The sequence below is a fragment of the Cannabis sativa genome, chromosome 6, assembly GCF_029168945.1.
Source record: "Cannabis sativa cultivar Pink pepper isolate KNU-18-1 chromosome 6, ASM2916894v1, whole genome shotgun sequence".
Taxonomy (NCBI): Eukaryota; Viridiplantae; Streptophyta; class Magnoliopsida; order Rosales; family Cannabaceae; genus Cannabis; species Cannabis sativa.
The window spans coordinates 27,913,141-27,935,802 of NC_083606.1; the positions used below are offsets into that span (position 1 = coordinate 27,913,141).

The following is a 22,662-nucleotide window of genomic DNA, read 5'->3' on the forward strand; positions in this document are numbered from 1 at the left end:
GCAAACTGATAGGGGTGGAGAAATAGTTAGTAGATATGCAGTTCAAAGATCATTAAATTGATTTTTGAATTATATCCAAACTTACCTCCCCAAAAATTTTGAGTTGTATATTGATGATTAGTTACTAGTCGTTGCCTAAATCCTTCTATGGTAATACAATTTCAGAATGATGTAATGGTTGTATACTTAAAGTAAATCATTACTAGATTCATGGATGGCCTAATCAAAATCTTAAGAAAAGCTAGAACTGTTAACCATGTTTTGTTAGCTATTCTAAGTGATTAGGGGTGGACCATCCCATAGTCAATAGATAAGAAAGTGTTTGTTCAAACAAATACTACTTTTCTAAGATAATGACTAAGTCTGAAAATAAAGTACCAAATAACGGAGATATTTATTTCTTGATTCCAAAAGTGTTCTATCATCTTATTTGACATATGATGATCCCACTGCCTCTGTTGTCTTGTCACAACCGAAGAGATCAATACCATTTAGTTTTCTTAGACATAATTCATGGTACCTTGTCGTAGTGGTAGAGTTTCTAGGAACTTACCTTCTTATGACTTGGGAGACACTAGTGATTTAAAATCCATTGTGAGTTTAAACAAGTAATGGATTTTCAAGATAAGAAACTAAGAAGAAAATGTTGGAATTTATTTTACCAGGATCTTAGATCTACTCACAAGTATGTTTATTAACATCCTAAATAAGAACTTTCTAAAACGATAAATTAAACACATATAAAGTTTAAGAAACCTTACATTGGGTGCAGCGGAATTATAATGACTCCTTCCGTTCAGATATCTAGCCCTTGATTCCTTTCTGTAGCAGAGCATTATCAATATCTGAACCTGGATCTCTTTCTCTGAATCTTTGATGCTGAATCTCCTTTGCTGATGATCTTTCTTCACGATCTTCCTCACTATGATTGAGGTATCACTTGATGTGTGTGGGCACTACTCATACACTAAGGATTTCGAAATTATCAAGGAAGAAGAGAGAGAGTGGTCAGCTAAAGATAGGGAGAGAGAAGGCTCAGTTTTTTCTGAATAGAAAAAGTCAGAAGAAAAGTGTGTTATTTTCCTGAAGCCTTCACTATCTATTTATAGCATTCCACTAGGGTTTGATTTGAATTATATGGCATTAAAATAATGAAAAAATCATTTAAAAAAGATGACATAAGTGGCCGGCCCTAGGCTAGGTGGACTGGGCCTTGATTTTTGCAATTTTGCAATTTTACCACTTTTTGTATCTGATTTTCTCAAAAATGCCAATTTCCTAATTCAATCATTTAAATGCCAATTCTAACTATTTAATAACTATAAATAATTATTAAATAATATTGTCATTTATCATATTTATTAATTGCACCATACAAAGTATCATAATTAACAAATATGCCCCTGTTAACTCTTTCTTTACAATTTCGCCCTTACTTAGTGAAAATTTCACAAATAGACATAGTCTAATTCGTGAATTATAATTGATTAATCAAAACCAATTACATGAGTCTTACAAGCAATATTATCTCAACTAGTGGGGGGACCATGGGTCTATATAACCGAGCTTCCAATAAGTAGATCAAGAATTTAGCACTAAAATTCACTAACTTATTAATTCTTCGTTGAATCCACGCATAGAACTCAGAATTGCACTCTCAGTATATAGAATGCTCTATATGTTCCACCATATAGACACATCATTAGTTATCCATTGTTATAATCCTAATGTGATCAATGATCCTCTATATGAATGATCTACACTGTAAAGGGATTAAATTACCGTTACACCCTACAATGTATTTATTCCTTAAAACACTTGACCCCGTATAAATGATATTTCAGCTAATGTGAAATGAGTACTCCACCATTTATGTTCGTTTGGTCAAGCTCGAAGGAGATCATCCTTTGCTTACTATTCGCCAGATAGAAGCTATAGATTCCATGTTTATGCTAGCGCTCCCACTCAATTGCACTACCGTGTTCCCAAAATGTACGTATCACCCTGACCTAAAAGTAGGCTTAACTAACAAATCAAAGAACACGAATAGCCTCTCGAGATTGAGCCTAATCATATTAGGATTAAGATCATTTGATCTAGGATCAACTAGGCGATATTAACTTGAATAGATATTACGGTAGGTTTAATAAATCTAAGTCAAAGTTCAATATCGGTCCCTTCCGATGCATACTCCATGCATCCAACCTGAGCTTTACTTTAACCAATGTTCTGGAAAGAACATAGTATTTCTCCAAATACAAGTAAACTCTTGTTGTAGATTATCATATCAGTAAAACCCTATGTCTGATAAATCTAGGAAACTTTATTCACATAGTCATGTTTACTTTCCAATGTGTTGACGACACAATAAACAGGATCAAGCATGTGAAAAGGGTTTCAGATGAATTTATACATTATGTACATATAATCATGAAATAAATCATGTGAACCATGCAACATTAAATGTTATTTCTGATCTATATTAATAAGTAAATCTGATTATATTGAAATGAGTTTTATTTAGGGCATAAAACCCAACAAACTCCCACTTGCACTAATATAAAACAAAAAGTGCGTTTCAAATAATCTCAACACCTTGATATACAAATCAAGTGTAGTAGTAGTAAACTCCTCGTAATAGGATCTGAAAGGCTGAATTAAACACAACCTTTTCTCCACCATTACTCTTCCTTAATCACAAAATCATTGATAATGTGAAATTCCTCTCTATATGTCTACTCTCTTGGGATACTGGATTCTATACCTTTGGCAACTACTTTTGGTTAATCAGGAAATTAACACTAGTAGTTTAAGGCAATTTGGAATGGTGCCAAAGATGTATAGAACTTTCCTTAGACTGAATAAGTAACTTTCCTGCAGCTTTAACATTCAGTCCCTTTCTGGTAGACCTAGAGACTTTAGATAGGTTTTTACACTTCTCCAAAATCACTATTCCACCCCCAGAGTAACCACCATCTTATCAGAAAGATTTACTAGCACATAGGCAAATTTCGAAATCTGATATGGTGTAGTCTAAGAGTTTTAAACACACCCTTATAGACTAACATATAGTTCCTCTTCTTTATCTTAAGATTTACTTGATTGTCTTCCAATGTTCTTCTCCTGGATTAATCTGATACCTACTCATTACTCCCACTCAACAGCAGGTGTCTGGTCTAAGGCATACAAAAGCATATCTAAGACCTCTCACTGTTGATATAAGAAATTTTTCCATGGCTTTATCTTTTCTGGAATAGTTGAGACTTTTCCTTAGATAAATAAAATCTATGCCTAAGAAGTTGTGAAGCTTCTATAGATTGCCATTAGAAAGAAAATGCTTCAGCATCTTACTAAAGTAAGTTGCTTGCATTAGAGTAAGTAATTACCAGGTATACCACAAGCCATAGGTTTAGATAAACTCAAATCTATAATACTAGGAACAGGAAGTTTTGTTAAGTCAATTGAATAGACTTATAAACGAAAATTTCCTTTTATGTCCTTGTAATAGAAAACTTTAGGTTATTCCATGTGAATGGATTAAACCATAGTTCTATAGGCTTTCTTCTTAGTTTCTTATCTTGACAATCCATTACTTGTTTAAACTCACAATGGATTTTAATCACTAGTGTCTCCCAAGTCATAAGAAGGTGAGTTCCTAGAAACTCTCCCACTACGACAAGGTACCGCGAATTATGTCGAAGAAAAATAAATGGTATTAACCTCTTTGGTTGTGACAAGACAACAGAGGCAGTGGGATCATCATATGTCATATAAGATGATAGAACACTTTTGGAATCAAGAATTAAATATCTCCTTTATTTGCTACTTGTTTTCAGACTTAGTCATTTTCTTAGAAAAGTAGTATTTGTTTGAACAAACACTTTCTTATCTATTGACAATGGGATGGTCCACCCCTAATCACTTAGAAAAGCTAACAAACCATGGTTAACAGTTCTAGCCTTTCTTAAGATTTTGATTAGGTCATCCATGAATCTAGTAATGATTTACATTAAGTATACAACCATTACATCATTCTGAAATTGTATTACCATAGAAGGACTTAGGCAACGACTAGTAACTAATCATCAATATGCAAATCGAAATTTCTGGGGAGGTAAGTTTGGATATAATTCAAAAATCAATGTAATGATCTTTGAACTGCATATCTACTAACTATTTCTCCACCCCTATCAGTTCGCAAGATCTTTAACCACATACCTTAATGGTGTTTAACCATTGCTAGAAATTGATGAAATTTTTCAAACATTTCAAATTTCTTTGCATAAGGTATAATCTAGAGTTATCGTTTTAAGAATACAACGAAAAACTCATATCCACCCCTGAATGTACATCCATCTGCGAATGAGATGAACTACTTTCAGTGGATATAGGCATATTAACTCTTTGCAGAGATTGATCTTGTCAAAACCACTATGAACAAGATACAAATGCCATAGATTAAGAAAATGTGGTAGTGTCTATGATGACATAGGTTTAGTTACATCAAAGAGTTCTTAGAATACTTCAAGTGGATCCTGGTCACAGAATACCTAACTCACATTCCATACGCTTTAATCCATTAATAAAAGATGGATATTAAACACTTGAGAAAGTGTAACTGTATTGTATTCTGGAATTAGAAATTTAAGAAAATTTCTATTTGGAATCTAAAATTAAAGTCAAAGACTTAAATTTATACCAAATATAATGAGTAATTCTATCTTGGACCAGCACTACTAATACAAACTCTAAGTAGATTTGCCCATACAAGTAGGAAATTTCTAAGATTGAGGATTTATATCAATTGGGAATAGAATTTCGGGATTATAATCATATGCGTCATATAAAATGACATGAAATGATTTATAGACCATTCATCCAATGATATGTTTTTAAAGCTAATTCGAAATGAATAAGCTAAGAGGAATTAGGATAATTTCGTTTAAAATAAGAATCCAACGATGCTTCGATTAGCGAAAGTCAAAGTAATCTTATTTATATAATCTTCTTGTTTTATATCGTAAAAATACTAGTCTAAGGTGTCATCAATTGATGAACAGCTAGATGTCGCATATACAATATTTATCTTTCGAGATCTAACACTATTATGTATGTCTAATGGTGAAAATCCACTAGGGATTTATCTCATTAGATAAACAAGCCAAGTTAGACCAACAATGAAGATTCGAAATTAAACTACAACTTAATAACAGAAAATAACATGGTTCAATATAAATTCATACACAATTCAGAAATTATAAACATATAGTAAGTAGGAATGACAAGTGAAAATACTAAAACTTACAATCCTAAATAATTTCCAAGGTTTTCAACAAACTGATATCAGTGTCCCGTTTAGGCGAGAGTCAAAGCTACCATTCATTGAATAGAGTTGTCAGCTCGTCTAAAATGTTAAACATTCTAGCAACCTTTTATTCGATCAAGATTGGAATTCAGCGTTGTCCCGTTTAGGCGAGAGTCAAGGCAATTCTATCTTATGAGCTTCCACCATTGTTTCATAATTTGCAAGTCAAGTATGGTCGCCACCATTAGGGTGATCCATACCATACAAAACACTTACAAACTACTTATCATGCGAGGTTAAACGGTGCGAAATTGCTAATGAACGTTCCTCCATTAGGGAGGATTACTCACTAAAACAAACGCGGTGTAAAACCCACAATGGAGATCGAATGTCTCTTGATAATAAAGCTCATTATTTAAAAAGAGTTGTATTTTCTTTTATTCTCTTTATTTATTCTATTTATTTTAAATATATATTTATTTATTTAAAATTTCCAATTTAGAATGAAAAATTCTAAATATAAATTTTAATTTAATATTTATAAATTTTACTTAGATGGATATGAAAATAACATGAATTATTTCCATCTTAGTAATAATTTCCAATAAATATTTAGAAAAAAATATTTAAGTTGTTACAAAATTAATTTAAATTAATTTACAACTCAAATTTAATTTTCTATAAATATATATTGCATTTCGAAAAATTAAAGTATATAAGAATACAATTTTCGAAAAATGCATATTAAAATAAAAAATAAATCCTGGAAAAATTTTTCTAATTTAATGTTGGCCCAAAATTAATTAATAAAATTAATTTACAACAAAAAAATATAATTTTCCTATTTAATTAAATATATAAGAAAAATTACAAATATTTAAGTATGATGATGAAAATCAACTTAAATATTAATTTTCTATTTAATTAAATACACTAGAAAAATACTTCAAGCAAAAATATCACCTATCTAGATTTTCCTTTGACTAATTAATTCTATTTCTAATAATATACTTTAATTCAATTTATTTTAAATTAATCAATAAATGAAAAAATCATTGATTTAAGTTGATCCAAGAATTAATTAAAATAATTAATTTACAACTTAATCTATTTTTCAAGATAAAATTCGAAATTCTAGCATTTAAGAAATGCAATTTCGAAAATTGATTAATAAAATAAAGAAAAAATATATTTTGAAAATTATTTAAATTTAGTTGAAAAATTAAATTTCAACTAAAAATAATTTTCTATTTAATTAAATGTCATGAAAAAGAAATATTTAAGTATGATGATAAAAATCAACTTAGATATTTAATTTTCAAATTAATTAAATGTATTAAATTCAAGAAATAAATAATTAAGTGTAGAGAAGGCTTAATTATTAATTTCTAGTTTAATACTAGGAAAAAATATACTTAAAATAAATTGTACCAAAATTAATTATTTAAATAATTAATTTCACAATGTATAATATTTTCCTATTTTACTATTAGAAATAATAAGTAGTCTAGAAATAACTATCTAGAAAATATCTTATTTGACTAAGTATCTTTTCCACAAAATTTGAAAAAATATCTAATTTAGGTTGTATTAGAAAAAATCTAGAACCTAAATAGTTTTCAAATTTAAATTTAATTAAATATCAAAAATTAAGTTATAACCACTTAATTTGAAAATATTCCATTTTAAGTTAATATTTGAAAAGATATTAACTTAAAAAATATCTAAAGAATCTTAATAACCAATGCCTAAAATTCCTCAACTTAATTTTGAAATTTGAAATTCAAAAGATATTCAGATTTAAGTTGGTTAGTTGTAGATAACTAAATATCAACTTAAATAAGAATATTTAATGAAAAATTTAAATTAAGTTCCAGAAAGAATCTAGATGGTTATAATTCTATATTTAATTAAATACAAGAAAATACATATAGTTTAGCTTAGAATAAAAAAAATTCTTTAAACTATAATTTTCTTAAATTAATTTCAAAATAAATGAAATTAATTATGTTGCTAATCAATTTTATTAGGTTAAACTAGTTTAATTAACCTAGTACAGTCATTCAAATCAGGCAAATGGGCCTTCACAATTGGGGTGGTTTGTGTGAGGGGTCGGGTTCAGTATGTCGTACCCACTTCTATGGCTCCCAACTCTCACACAAGGCCCAAAAGAGAGGAATTTAACCTTAATAAGAACAACTGTTATTAATTGAATAAGCCCAAAACTAAATGGGCCTAAATAAAATCTATCAATGACTATGACATTTTATTTAGCAACATTAACCTATATGCATCTATAATAAAATTAAACACATAGGCTCACACAGGCACACTTTGGATGGGTCCTATCATGTTGCTAGGTCATACACAGATGAAAGAAGATTGTAAATATACCTGTTACAAATTATTATCTTGACCAAGGGAGCCATCAGATCATTAGATCTGGCAAAAAGTAACCATGGCTATTTGCAATCAAGTAATAATAGGTTTTAAAAACTTACACATAAGCTAAAACACATACTCCTGCAACAAGGTTAGTTGGATAGTTGGATGTAGGATTTATTTAATTTTAAATTAAATATTTAATTTCGAAAATAATTAATTAAATAAAAAAATAATTTTTCGAAAAATTTAAAAAAAATTTGAAAAATTCGAAATTTTTAAAAAATTTAAATTTAAAATTAAACCTACAATTTTTGAAAAATTAGGTTTCAACCAACCTAAATATCATTTCAAAAAAAAAATTGCTAACTACTTTTAAATTTTAAATGTTATTTTATAAATAAAAATTAAATAAAAAATTAGAAAAGATAAATAAATATCTTTTTCAAATTTTAAATGTAATTTAAATAAATAAAATAACAAAATTTAAAAAAAAAATTAGCAAAATATCTTATATCATTTAAAAATTACATGATTATTAATATCTTATTTTTAAATTTAAAATAAGATAAGATATAATCAAATTTTAAAATAAGATAGATTTTTAAGCAAAAAGATAAATACTAATTCTATTCAAATTCAAATTACACTAATATCTTGAATTAAATTAAAAAAAATTAAATTAATTCAAAATGATAATTAGAATTGAATTAGGAATAGTAATAGTATATATACAAAACCATACAAAAAATTGGAAGTTAATTCCATGAAAAAGTATGAAAAATTGAAGAAAAAGGAAAAAATCCGAAACTGTACGGACAGTTCTGCGATCGTGAAACTATCAAGACAAATTTCCGATTTTGTCAAATCTTCAAAAAATCATAACTAATTCAAATAAAATCCAAATTGAGTTCTGTAAAAGGCTAACTTGCTTAATTTTTTCCATACTATCCAATAAAAATAATTCCAGAAACGAAATCACAATTATTTTTCACGAAAATTTCACAAACATCAATCAATCATCAAATAACACTCAATACAACATGATACCATCCAAAAAACATACAATCAATCGTTTTAAAGTCCAAATTACATGTAAGTAAATCAATTACCATGGCTCTGAGGCCAGTTGTTGGAATTTATTTTACCAGGATCTTAGATCTACTCACAAGTATGTTTATTAACATCCTAAATAAGAACTTTCTAAAACGATAAATTAAACACATATAAAGTTTAAGAAACCTTACATTGGGTGCAGCGGAATTATAATGACTCCTTCCGTTCAGATATCTAGCCCTTGATTCCTTTCTGTAGCAGAGCATTATCAATATCTGAACCTGGATCTCTTTCTCTGAATCTTTGATGCTGAATCTCCTTTGCTGATGATCTTTCTTCACGATCTTCCTCACTATGATTGAGGTATCACTTGATGTGTGTGGGCACTACTCATACACTAAGGATTTCGAAATTATCAAGGAAGAAGAGAGAGAGTGGTCAGCTAAAGATAGGGAGAGAGAAGGCTCAGTTTTTTCTGAATAGAAAAAGTCAGAAGAAAAGTGTGTTATTTTCCTGAAGCCTTCACTATCTATTTATAGCATTCCACTAGGGTTTGATTTGAATTATATGGCATTAAAATAATGAAAAAATCATTTAAAAAAGATGACATAAGTGGCCGGCCCTAGGCTAGGTGGACTGGGCCTTGATTTTTGCAATTTTGCAATTTTACCACTTTTTGTATCTGATTTTCTCAAAAATGCCAATTTCCTAATTCAATCATTTAAATGCCAATTCTAACTATTTAATAACTATAAATAATTATTAAATAATATTGTCATTTATCATATTTATTAATTGCACCATACAAAGTATCATAATTAACAAATATGCCCCTGTTAACTCTTTCTTTACAATTTCGCCCTTACTTAGTGAAAATTTCACAAATAGACATAGTCTAATTCGTGAATTATAATTGATTAATCAAAACCAATTACATGAGTCTTACAAGCAATATTATCTCAACTAGTGGGGGGACCATGGGTCTATATAACCGAGCTTCCAATAAGTAGATCAAGAATTTAGCACTAAAATTCACTAACTTATTAATTCTTCGTTGAATCCACGCATAGAACTCAGAATTGCACTCTCAGTATATAGAATGCTCTATATGTTCCACCATATAGACACATCATTAGTTATCCATTGTTATAATCCTAATGTGATCAATGATCCTCTATATGAATGATCTACACTGTAAAGGGATTAAATTACCGTTACACCCTACAATGTATTTATTCCTTAAAACACTTGACCCCGTATAAATGATATTTCAGCTAATGTGAAATGAGTACTCCACCATTTATGTTCGTTTGGTCAAGCTCGAAGGAGATCATCCTTTGCTTACTATTCGCCAGATAGAAGCTATAGATTCCATGTTTATGCTAGCGCTCCCACTCAATTGCACTACCGTGTTCCCAAAATGTACGTATCACCCTGACCTAAAAGTAGGCTTAACTAACAAATCAAAGAACACGAATAGCCTCTCGAGATTGAGCCTAATCATATTAGGATTAAGATCATTTGATCTAGGATCAACTAGGCGATATTAACTTGAATAGATATTACGGTAGGTTTAATAAATCTAAGTCAAAGTTCAATATCGGTCCCTTCCGATGCATACTCCATGCATCCAACCTGAGCTTTACTTTAACCAATGTTCTGGAAAGAACATAGTATTTCTCCAAATACAAGTAAACTCTTGTTGTAGATTATCATATCAGTAAAACCCTATGTCTGATAAATCTAGGAAACTTTATTCACATAGTCATGTTTACTTTCCAATGTGTTGACGACACAATAAACAGGATCAAGCATGTGAAAAGGGTTTCAGATGAATTTATACATTATGTACATATAATCATGAAATAAATCATGTGAACCATGCAACATTAAATGTTATTTCTGATCTATATTAATAAGTAAATCTGATTATATTGAAATGAGTTTTATTTAGGGCATAAAACCCAACAGAAAAGCCAATAGAACTATGGTTTAATCCATTCACATGGAGTAACCTAAATTTTTATATTACAAGGACATAAAAGGAAATTTTGTTAATATGTCTATTCAATGGACTTAACAAAACTTCCTGTTCCTAGTATTATAGGTTTGAGTTTATCTAAACCTATGGCTTGTGGTATACCTAGTAATTACTTACTCTAATGCAAGCAACTTACTTTAGTAAGATGCTGAAGCATTTTCTTTCTAATGGCAATCTATAGAAGCTTCTCGACTTCTAGGCATAGATTTTATTTATCTAAGGAAAAGTCTCAACTATTCCAGAAAAGATAAAGCCATGAAAGAATTTCTTAAATCAATAGTGAGAGGTCTTAGATATGCTTTTGTATGCCTTAGACCAGACACCTGCTGTTGAGTGGGAGTAATGAGTAGGTATCAGATTAATCCAGGAGAAGAACATTGGAAGACAATCAAGTAAATCTTAAGATAAAGAAGAGGAACTATATGTTAGTCTATAAGGGTGTGTTTAAAACTCTTAGACTACACCACATCAGATTTCTAAATTTGCCTTTGTGCTAGAAAATCTTTCTGATAAGATGGTGATTACTCTTGGGGTGGAATAGTGATTTTGGAGAAGTATAAAAACCAATCTGAAGTCTCTAGGTCTACTAGAAGGGGACTGAATGTTAAAGTTACAGGAAAGGTACTTATTCAGTCTAAGGAAAGTTCTATACATTTTTAGCACCATTCCAAATTGCCTTAACTACTAATGTTACTTCCTGAATAACCAAGAAGTAGTTGCCAAAGGTATAGAATCTAGTATCCCAAGAGAGTAGACATATAGAGAGGAATTTCACATTATTAATGATTTTGTGATTAAAGGAAGAGTAATAGTGGAGAAAAAGTTGTGGTTAAATTCAACCTTTCAGATCCTATTACGAGGAGTTTACTACTACTACACTTGATTTGTATATTAAGGTGTTGAGATTATTTGAAATGCACATTTTGTTTTATATTAGTGCAAGTGGGAGTTTGTTGGGTTTTATGCCCTAAATAAAACTCATTTCAATATAATCAGATTTACTTATTAACATAGATCAGAAATAACATTTAATGTTGCATGGTTCACATGATTTATTTCATGATTATATGTGCATAATGTATAAATTCATCTGAAACCCTTTTCACATACTTGATCCTGTTTATTGTGCTGTCAACACATTGGAAAGTAAACATGACTATGTGAATAAAGTTTCCTAGATTTAGCAGACATAGGATTTTACTGATATGATAATCTACAGCAGAGTTTACTTGCATTTGGAGAAATGCTATGTTCTTTCCAGAGCATTGGTTAAAGTAAAGCTCAGGTTGGATGCATGGAGTATGCATCGGAAGGGACCGATATTGAACTTTGACTTAGATTTATTAAACTTACCGTAATATCTATTCAAGTCAATATCGCCTAGTTGATCCTAGATCAAATGATCTTAATCCTGTTATGATTAGGCTCAATCTCAGGAGGCTATTCGTGTTCTTTGATTTGTTAGTTAAGCCTACTTTTAGGTTAGGGTGATACGTACATTTTGGGAACACGGTAGTGCAATTGAGAGGGAGCGCTAACATAAACATGGAATCTATAGCTTCTATCTGGCGAATAGTAAGTAAAGGATGATCTCCTTCGAGCTTGACCAAACGAAAATAAATGGTGGAGATCTCATTTCACATAAGCTGAAATATCATTTATACGGGGTTAAGCGTTTTAAGGATTAAATACATTGTAGGGTGTAACGGTAATTTAATCCCTTTACAGTGTAGATCATTCATATAGAGGATTATTGATCAAATTAGGATTATAACAATGGATAACTAATGATGTGTCTATATGGTGGAACATATAGAGCATTCTATATACCGAGAGTGCAATTCTAAGTTCTATGCGTGGATTCAACAAAGAATTAATAAGTCAGTGAATTTAGGTGATAAATTCTTTATCTGCTTATTGGAAGCTCGGTTATATAGACCCATGGTCCCCGCACTAGTTGAGATAATATTGCTTGTAAGACTCATATAATTGGTTTTGATTAATCAATTATAATTCTCAAATTAGACTATGTCTATTTGTGAATTTTTCAATAAGTAAGGGCGAAATTGTAAAGAAAGAGCTTTAGGGGCATATTTCTTAATTATGATACTTTGTATGGTTCAATTAATAAATATGATAAATGACAATGTTATTTAACAATTATTTATAGTTATTAAATAGTTAGAATTGGCATTTAAATGGTTGAATTAGAAAATTGGCGTTTTTGAGAAAATCAGATGCAGAAAAGATAAAACTGCAAAATTGCAAAAAGTGAGGCCCAAATCCACATGTATAGGGCCGGCCACTTTTATAGGAATTTACCTCTGATATTTTCATTATGTTAATGCCAAATAATTCAAACCTAACCCTAGTGGAATGCTATAAATAGATAGTGAAGGCTTCAGGAAAAAAACACTTTTCTTCTGACTTTTCATTCAGAAAAAACTGAGCCTCTCTCTCTCCCTATCTTTGGCCGACCCCACTCTCTCTCTCTTCTTCCTTGAATTTCGAAATTCTTAGTGTTAGAGTAGTGCCCACACTATACCTCAACCATAGTGAGGAAGATCGTGAAGAAAGACTTTCAGCAAGAAGGAGTTTCAGCACAAAAGAATCAGAGAAAGAGATCCAGGTTCAGATATTGATAATGCTCTGCTACAGAAAGGAATCAAGGGCTAGATATCTGAACGGAAGGAGTCATATTATTCCGCTGCACCCAATGTAAGGTTTACTAAACTTTATATGTGTTTATTTCATCGTTTTAGAAAGTTCATATTTAGGGTGTTAATCAACATACGTGTGGGTAAATCTGTTAAAATAATTTCCAACAGTTCTTCCTTATTAGGAATTTGATCTCCCTCTTAAAATTTTGATACTCATTGGTGTCATGGCCGAAGTCAGTATGAAACTGATAAAACTTTGACATATCCCTCTTGCTCAACTCCCTTTTGATGGGAGGGGCCTTATTCAGGACTGGTCCTAACGTATATGGGGCCTAAGGGGAAATCAAATTTTGGGGCCCCTATATATAATTTAACTATTATAAAAATGATAGTTCTAGTGCTTAGTGTAATGGTAAATTTTTAAAAATTCTTAAGAAGTCAAAGGTTCAATCCCTCATAACCACACATTAAATATTTTTTAAAAAAATTAAAAAGTAGAGGTTAGGAATTGATCCCATGACCTCTTACTTTACAATAAGACCTTTTACCACTACACCAAATAATTTTTTATTATATTTTCTTCTAATTTAACACTTTATCTATATATTAATATTTTTTTTCACAAATTCGAGGCCCTGGGCGTTCGGGGGCCCGAGGCGCACGCCTAGTCTGCCTACCCTCAAGGCCGGCCTTGGCCTTATTGTATGGGACTGTTCCCTGAGTGACCATGAAGATGGCCTCAGGTTTCTCCATTAAGAGGGTGAAGCAAGTGTACTTCTCCTCCTTGTCTTTCTGGTTTTGTGGCGTGGGAGAAGTGTTTCACTTCCCCTTTTTGCCACTATTTCTTCTAGAGCTATTATTATTGCGCTTGTCCCTAGTGTTTTTGCCACTAGAGGTTTAGGCAAAGTTTCTAGTGCCAGCCTCTACACTTGACAAGTCGTGGGGTGGCAAGATGCTCGCGACTGCCTATTGTCGACTTGCCCTGTCTAGGCTTATCGGACAGCTTCCTCCAGCATGATAAAGCCATCATCTCTGTCGAGTAACTCCTTCATGTTGTTGGTCGAGATCCTCCAAATATGTTTCCAAAAGTCACTCAATGGAAGGATGCCCCCTAGTATGTTCATTGTCTTTCTTCTGTTAGGCCTTTGACCTTGGTGGCCTCGACCATGAATCTTTGGATGTAATCCTTTAAAGGTTTTCCTTATCATTATTTGACTTTGACAAGATCTTTCAGCGGTAATGGTATCATCCTCGAGAATGAGAACTATGTGTAGAACTCTCGGAAAAACTCTTTCCATGAATTGAATCTTCTTGGGGCCAGCTTGAAGTACTATTGTGGAGTTTTTTTTGACAAAGTTATCGAGAATATGCGACACCGCACATCACCAGTAATTTTTTTGAGATCAAGTTGCATCTCGAAATACTTGATGTGTGCTAGTGGGTCTTCTCGTCCGGTATACATCTTTCATACTCACATCTTGAACTTTGGCAAGGATAAGGTATTTATGTATGCTGAGAATGGTGATGCCCTTGACCTGTCTAGTTCAAGGTCCGAAGGTTTTGGACCCGCTAGGCCCTTGATCATATCCCTTATTTGGTCCAACTGTGCTTGCATAAAAGGATCCATTGCTGCAGGGACTTGGCTGACTGGCCCTTCTTGAATAGGCTACAACCCTGAATGTGTCAAGGTCTGGTTGGTCATACTCTGGGAGAGGGTATGGTGGAGGCCAGCAAGCTTTTAGCTCTATTTCTCTCCTTGGCCGGCCGCTCTTAGATAGGGTGACTGGCCTTGGCTAGCCAATTCTATGCTAGGTAGGGCCTAGCCACTCGTATCCCTCGATTGCTGGTACATCTGGTGTATTAAGAGTGGGTAGATCGCATAAGTTGTTGGACTTAGCTGGATCTAGATATCAGAAGTGACTAGACTCACTTCTCAAGTTGTTGTTTTGGGTGTTTCCACCCATTCCTGGACCCAGACAGTTGAAGATCAGCCTTTGGGCTACTTTCTCCCAAAGGCCCCGGATCAGGAGTTCACCCTGCTGGCCAACCAGGGGTGTACCACCAAAAGGCTGGCCGGCCAGAGGTTGTCCAAGTGGGGGTGTTGTAGAGCCTGAGATCCCTGGTCGGGCCCCTAGATTGTTGGTTGCCGAGATCTAGCTATTCTCACCATCAGGCCTTCATGGCAAGGCTTTTCCTCCTTTGGGTAGGGGAAGGTCTATCCTAGTTCCTTAGGAACCTGGTTGGACAGTCTATTGGTAGACCCTCCCCGATTTGTTGACTAGTATCCCTAAGAGTGGATCTTTGATTAGATCCTGACCTCTCCAAACAGTTCTTTCATTTAACCGCCTTATCAAGTCGCTAGCTTATGGATTGCGACGGTCTAGCTTCGCCTAGTGAGATTGAAGGATGTACTTCTAGTCATCCATCCATCCTAGAAATTCAAGTCTCTATTGTGCACATACATCATAGTTAATAGCGCGTGGTTCTTCAGTCTAGCTGACTTGGCAGACAGCCTCTCTAAGTCTAGCTAACTTGAGATCTTTTCCCAAGTATATATGGGGCTCGCCGATTCCTAGCCCCGTCTCTCCAGCATAATACTGGGGACAAGGTCTGGTTGTTTTGTTTGGGGGCCGCTCCACGTGGGTCCTTCCTTCAATGGGAGGCACCAATGAAGGGTCCTCCATAGGAGGCATGGACCGATTATTTAGATCCACTAGAATAGTTGTGTCAACCTAGCCAGGTGTGGTGGCCAGATTGGTGGTGCCTGCTGAGATGGCAAGAGTGGCCATATGTGGTGTTCGTGGAGATTCCAGTTGTAACTGAAATACAAATATCAGGATATGTAATCATAGGGTCTTAAGAAACCTGATGAGGTAGATGTTGTAGCCAAAGTTCTCCTCGTGTTAACCATGACGTTTGATCAGATAAATTATCAATTTCCTCTCAATGAAAGCACCAAACTGTTGACCTCAAATTTGGCCAACTGACAGCAGAGTCGAATTTAATGTTGATGCTTGCCACGTGTTACACAATTAGAAGAATAAAGTAGATAGACATAGAATTTTATAGAGCTTTGACCCTCTTAGTTAGCGGGTAAATACCTACTTCCCTTTTAGCTGTATTGATACCGAGAGATAATACTACTCAGATCACTATAGTGATGGGATCTGAAGTAGCTCTCTAAAGGTTACAATGTAGGAATCAGAGTTGAGAAATCTCAAGTTAGAGAAGAGCAATGGGCGTGTGAGAGAAAGATATGAGTTATAAGACTTATAGCTTTGAGTTTGAGACTTAATGACTTACGGTTTTAGGGTTTGACTAAGGCTCTTTATATAAGAGAGCTTACACCTTTCAAATCCTTTTAGAAATAGGTAAAATAAACTATTATTTACATATTAAATTAATAAAATACAAATGACTAAAATGCCCCTCAAAAATAAATATTTTCCCTGTATTTTTGTGGGTAGTTAAGGCCCAATTTGTGATCTTGTTTGTTGTCCACGTATGAAAGCTGCGCACCGAAATCCTGTCAGGCCAAAGGCTGGCCGGCCATGGGATGTTCAGAAGTTGGGCAGCCTATGCTGGCAATAGGGTCGGCTAGGGGTGGCCGCCCAGCCCCCTTGAGGTGGCTGGTTCGTCACTCTGTCGTCCTGCTTGAGTACTCGGACCCCTATCGTTGGTTAAAGTGTTGAGTAGATGACTTGACTTTCTTATTAGCGAGATGTATTGGCACGTGACATTGATGTTGGCCACCTAAACATGTCACGTTAGGTGGACAAAAATAAAAATACAATAAAATAATCTATGAATAAATAAAAAAAACTCAATTTCTAGTGTAATAAGCTCTTTTGTTATATAGTTAGATTTAGTATAACATACAAACACCTCAAAATAATATAAATGGGGTCACTTTTGATCGGTTTGTCATTTGTGTCTTTGAGATATAGGCTAATTAATTCTACATTAATTCCTTGATTTAGATATATCATAATAATTTATATAAAAAAGCGAGTCGAAAAAGATGGAGCAAATTAGAAGACTTTAGTTTTGTGTCCACTTTTTGTTTATTTTTTATTTTTTTCGAAAAAAAGAAAAGAGATAGAAATAGTAGCACCACATGGCTGACCCTAGCCTAAAGAAATTTGAGAAAAGGAAGCACCCCTAACTAGCTAGTCCCCCACCACTCCAAGAGATGCAATTTATAATAATTCATGTCCTCAATATTGAATACACAGTATATAACTTCTTTCAACCCACTGCCTGCAAACAATAAATAATTAAAATAAAAATCTCTCTTTCGTACACACTCTCTCTCTCACTCTATATCTCTATAAATATTCAGCATTGGCTAGTCATTTTTTCAAACTGCTCAGTCACATAACTCTCTTTCTCTCTATAAAATACATCTTATAATTTTTTTAAAAAAAAGAAAGAAAAAGAAAAACAAGGATGGCTCCCAATAAGGGTGATAATGTTGTTGTTTCTAATATGAAGCTTGAGAGAATGTTAAGCATGAAAGGTGGCAAAGGAGAAGCCAGCTACGCCAACAATTCCCAAGCCCAGGTATATATATATATAAATAGTTATATAGTTATTATTAATGGTGTGATTCTCTCATGGTATGTTTTCTTCAAGCTAACCGCGGGTTGAGAAGTTTTAGAGAGTTTAATTTGTTTGAATTCTAGAAGGAGATAATAATTTTTCAAAAATATAATAAAAAATGAAGAAAATATCAATAACAAGAAGAAATTAAATATGTATGTATGTATGCAGGCACTGCATGCTAAATCAATGCTCCACCTGCTTGAAGAAACCCTAGATGGAGTTCAACTAAACTCAGCAGAGGTACCATTTGTGGTGGCAGACCTAGGATGCTCGTGTGGGAACAACACCATCTACATCGTTGATGTGATCATAAAGCACATGATCAAACGTTATGAGGCGTTGGATCATCATCATCCACCACCAGAGTTTTCGGCTTTCTTCTCTGATCTTCCAAGCAACGATTTCAACACCCTCTTTCAGCTTCTTCCTCCTTTAGCCAACGACGGTGGTAGCATGGAGGAGTGCCTCGCCGCTGATACCCACCGCTCCTACTTCGCAGCCGGTGTTCCTGGCTCTTTTTACAAAAGACTCTTTCCAGCCAAATCCATTGACGTTTTCTACTCGGCTTTTTCCTTGCATTGGCTCTCACAGGTATATATGTACCTAATTAATATTTAATTATTTCTTCTTTTAATTTTTATGTGTCCTTAGTTATACTACAAATTAATTAATAATATTACTTGTTTGTTTATATATATTATATATACAGTATATACATAGACGTTTGTTGCCAATGACCATATAAATATTAGGCCACCTCATAAAAAAAAAAATATGCTAGGTTATAGTAGTGTTAAAAATAAAATGTTAATATGCAACAAAAATGAAATGTTAAAAATTAATAAATTTTTCATTACTTGCCGGTTACGCGAGGGTCAAAATGTTAATGCAAGAAAATATTGTTGGTCGTCAGTCTTAAGAGGAAACAATTTATATAAGACAAAACATATATAGGCTATGACTATATTAAATAACATTAATTTCTTGTTAATTTTACTATGGCTCGTATCATCTACGTGTGTCTCTAATTTTAAACTAGCTGACGTGTATATCATAATTATGTATGTGCGTGGCCATATATAACATATACCTATATTCTGTTAAGAAAATAACATATAGCTATTTTGTTTGTTTTTGTTTGTTTTTTTTTTTTTTTTCTGTTGTTTAATAAAGAAATATATATTTATTGTTTTTTTTTAAAGTTGAATGAAGTGGTTAATGTGTATTGTTCATCATCAATACTTATCCCAAAGCTAATACAAAACTAATAAGTTTGATTATCTATTCATTAACATATTTTGTGTTTTAGTCTTACGTACTTCACCTTAATAGGTGGCTTTTGTATTAATAATATATGTATACTTAATTAATAATACTTAGTAATAATAATTTAATAATAGTCGAATTAATTTGATCTAGTGATGGTAGGTAGATAAAAAGTAGAGAACAATTATGATATAGTGTCTTAAACAAAAGTATGCTGTAGAGAGAAGAGTCTTAATTTTATATAAGAGTTAGAAAGCTATAGATTACAAATGATCAATGATTCCATATAATATATGTAATATAATTAAGTAGCTCAATCGTATTTTGAAAGGTGATGATCATCAATTAAGCTTTCTAATTAATTTCTATTTGTTAAAGCCCCCAGCTTGACATTTTTTTCCCTTTTTTTCTTTTCTTTTTTTTTTTAAAGGTTACTATAGTATTAAAAGTCCAAAAAGTTATTTAAACTTTCTCATTGATCACCTTTATTTTATAAGTTGGAATCGGTAATAAATAATCATATATATAAGCCATTCTTTCAACTAAATCAACTACTTGATAGTTACATTGTATATATATAATCTCCGCCAAAGAATCCACAAAAAAACTAAAAAATTTATAGAGCATAATCTGCACGAGGATTCCTCTTAGTAACATCTTTTTATATATTAATTTTTATATACTTAATTTTTTTTTTTTTAATTTCTTTAAATTTAATCTTTTTGCAAATTTAAAATATTACTTAAATATTATCTAATTCTAACTAAATTAATCAATTTACTTTGAAATTTTACTATTATATATATGGTATATATAATGATTATATAATTAATATTTAACAGTAATATTTAATTAGTGTATTAAATTTAAAAAAAAAATAAACTTCAAACAAATTTTACCACAAAAGGAAATAAAAAAATTAAATATATAAAATTAAAACATACAAAAATTTCGCTCAATCTGCACCGCCCAACTTTTTGGTCAAAAGACATTGAAATTTGATACTCATTTTAAAGCAGTACTTGCTTATATATACATAAACAAAATAAAAGCTATCATGACCAAAAACACTTTTTTTTAATTGTTCATGGGAAAATCAAAATTAAATTCCCAAATTTGTGAGTCCAATGTTTTCTTTTTGTCATAATAAGATTCAATGCTGAAAACGTGATGAGAGTTTGGGTTGGGTGTAGGTGCCAGAATGTGTGTTAGACAAGAGATCAGCAGCCTATAACAAAGGCAGAGTGTTCATCCATGGAGCTAATGAGATCACAGCAAAAGCATATAAAAAACAGTTTCAAATGGACTTGGCTGGGTTCCTCACATCAAGATCAAAGGAGATGAAGAGAGGTGGGTCCATGTTCCTTGTCTGCTTAGGGAGGACCTCACTGGACCCCACAGACCAAGGTGGGGCTGGCCTACTTTTTGGGACCCACTTTCAGGATGCTTGGGATGATCTTATCCAAGAGGTAATTATTATATCGAAAACATTCTGATTGTATCATTGTGTGTCAACAGTGTCTTATTACCATTTTCTCTTCTGGCAGACCAAAAACCTATAATATGTATAACAAAACTGATGAAAAAATAAAAGCAAGAGAAAAAAGGGGAGGGGGAGGGGGGGAAAATGATTAGGTGTTGTTGGTTTTACAAAAACTTATTATGAAATTCTACTGGTCATGATTGAACTTGATTAATTCTAGCCATTAGATACACTCTCCAAAATGAATCTAGCCCTTCATTTGTTCCTCACTGTGTCGGCAAAATAATGACTATGGCAGCTGGTGGGTGGTCCATATGTATGTGTTCCTTCCTGACCATAGTAATGGAATTTCATATATACAATGTGATTTGATTATAGGCACAACACCATCATGTCTTGTGTTTCAAGACAAGGAGAACATTTTTGATCAAACTGATCATTGTTTTGATCAGATTATGATAAAAAAAAAACAGAAACGACTTTTATTTGTATAATGTGTGAGTACATATATAAAGCTATAATCCGTCTACTGATCAATCAATAAATAGCTTATTCTTATCCTTGTGGTACATGGATTATCATTAGCTTTTCATGGTTTTGGTGAGAGTCTCAGTGAGTTCACATTACTATTAGTTTCTCTCAATTCAAAGAATAGGCTATAGAGATATACTGTAATCAAAGTACTTGAGAACTACATGCCTTTTCAATTTTCCATATGTAAAGAAGAATACAAAAATGAATTCTTCAGCAGTAACTTTAACTTCATCTTGTTATATACCCTGCTAGATTGTCAGTGTCATCATATCATAATCCACCAATGTTAAACTCCTGAGTAATTTTTTAGTAATTTAATCTTTTATCAATTTCAATCCCACTAATATGTTACTTTATTAGCTTATCATCATATTAAGAAACATGTTAATAATGACAGGGACTAATTAGCAGTGAAAAAAGGGACAATTTTAACATTCCAGTGTATGCACCAAGTTTACAAGACTTCAAGGAAGTAGTAGAAGCAGTTGGGTCATTTTCCATCAACAAGCTTGAGGTTTTCAAAGGAGGAAGCCCACTCGTGGTGAACCAGCCTGATGATCAAGCTGAAGTGGGAAGAGCCCTTGCCAATAGCTGCCGCAGTGTGGCTGGTGTCCTAGTTGACGCCCATCTCGGCGACCAGCTTAGCGAAGAGCTCTTTTCAAGAATAGAAAGCAGAGCCACAAGCCAAGCCAAAGAACTACTTGAGAAGCTACAATTCTTTCACATAGTGGCCTCTCTTTCTTTTGCGTAGAAAAAATAAAGTTAAAGAAAAGAAAAGGTGTATTCAGGAAAGAGGGAGATTTCCTTCTTTTCTTTTCTTTTTTTTTTTTTTACTGTCCTTTTATTTTATTTTTCAGTTTTGGTCACTTTCTCCTATCTTTAGTTTGTTACTTGATTGCGTAGTGAATCAAAAGAGTTCAACACACAAAAAGAGAGGAGACACTTGTTGTAAGGCTTTTTCGGTCATATTTCCTATTTACTTTTTCTGTGTGTTGTTGTGGGTGTTATTACTGACTGTAGTTACCTTTGTTCTTTATGAGCTTTGTGACTTTGTGCTCCCTTGAAATGTAAACTAGGTAAATAAAGCTAGCTATAGTAAAGTCCAATTACAATTTTCTTCCTTGGTAGCCTATTATGATTTTTTATATGTGAAATTAAGTTGTATGAGTGGGGGGTTTGCTTTTTGTCCACCTGCTAACGAGTTGTGTCATGACTATTGCTTTTTTGTACCCTTTATTTTATTTTTTAGTTTCAAATTTCCTATTTTGTTGACTATAACTGGTAGTTATTTCAGTTGATGCATAACATTTGCAATCTCCTTTTCTTCTCA

At 32.6% G+C, this 22,662-nt stretch overlaps 1 protein-coding gene across 1 annotated transcript; it reads left to right on the plus strand.

Annotated features, from left to right (window-relative positions):
• Positions 1–17,717: 17,717 nt before the first annotated feature.
• On the plus strand, positions 17,718–22,546 carry LOC115725140 (indole-3-acetate O-methyltransferase 1). Its single transcript, XM_030654569.2, has 4 exons — positions 17,718–18,007; positions 18,218–18,640; positions 20,509–20,784; positions 21,730–22,546. The coding sequence occupies exons 1-4, from the start codon at positions 17,894–17,896 to the stop codon at positions 22,081–22,083; spliced, it is 1,167 nt and encodes a 388-aa protein (XP_030510429.1). The 5' UTR covers positions 17,718–17,893; the 3' UTR covers positions 22,084–22,546.
• The last annotated feature ends 116 nt before the right edge of the window (positions 22,547–22,662 follow it).

Bases quoted from the DNA above. Each gene is read 5' to 3' on its own strand.
- LOC115725140 (XM_030654569.2), top strand. From the start codon at position 17,894: ATGGCTCCCAATAAGGGTGATAATGTTGTTGTTTCTAATATGAAGCTT. The intron at 18,008-18,217 runs GTATATATATAT...GTATGTATGCAG, and splicing joins CCAACAATTCCCAAGCCCAG to GCACTGCATGCTAAATCAAT. The intron at 18,641-20,508 runs GTATATATGTAC...GGTTGGGTGTAG, and splicing joins CCTTGCATTGGCTCTCACAG to GTGCCAGAATGTGTGTTAGA.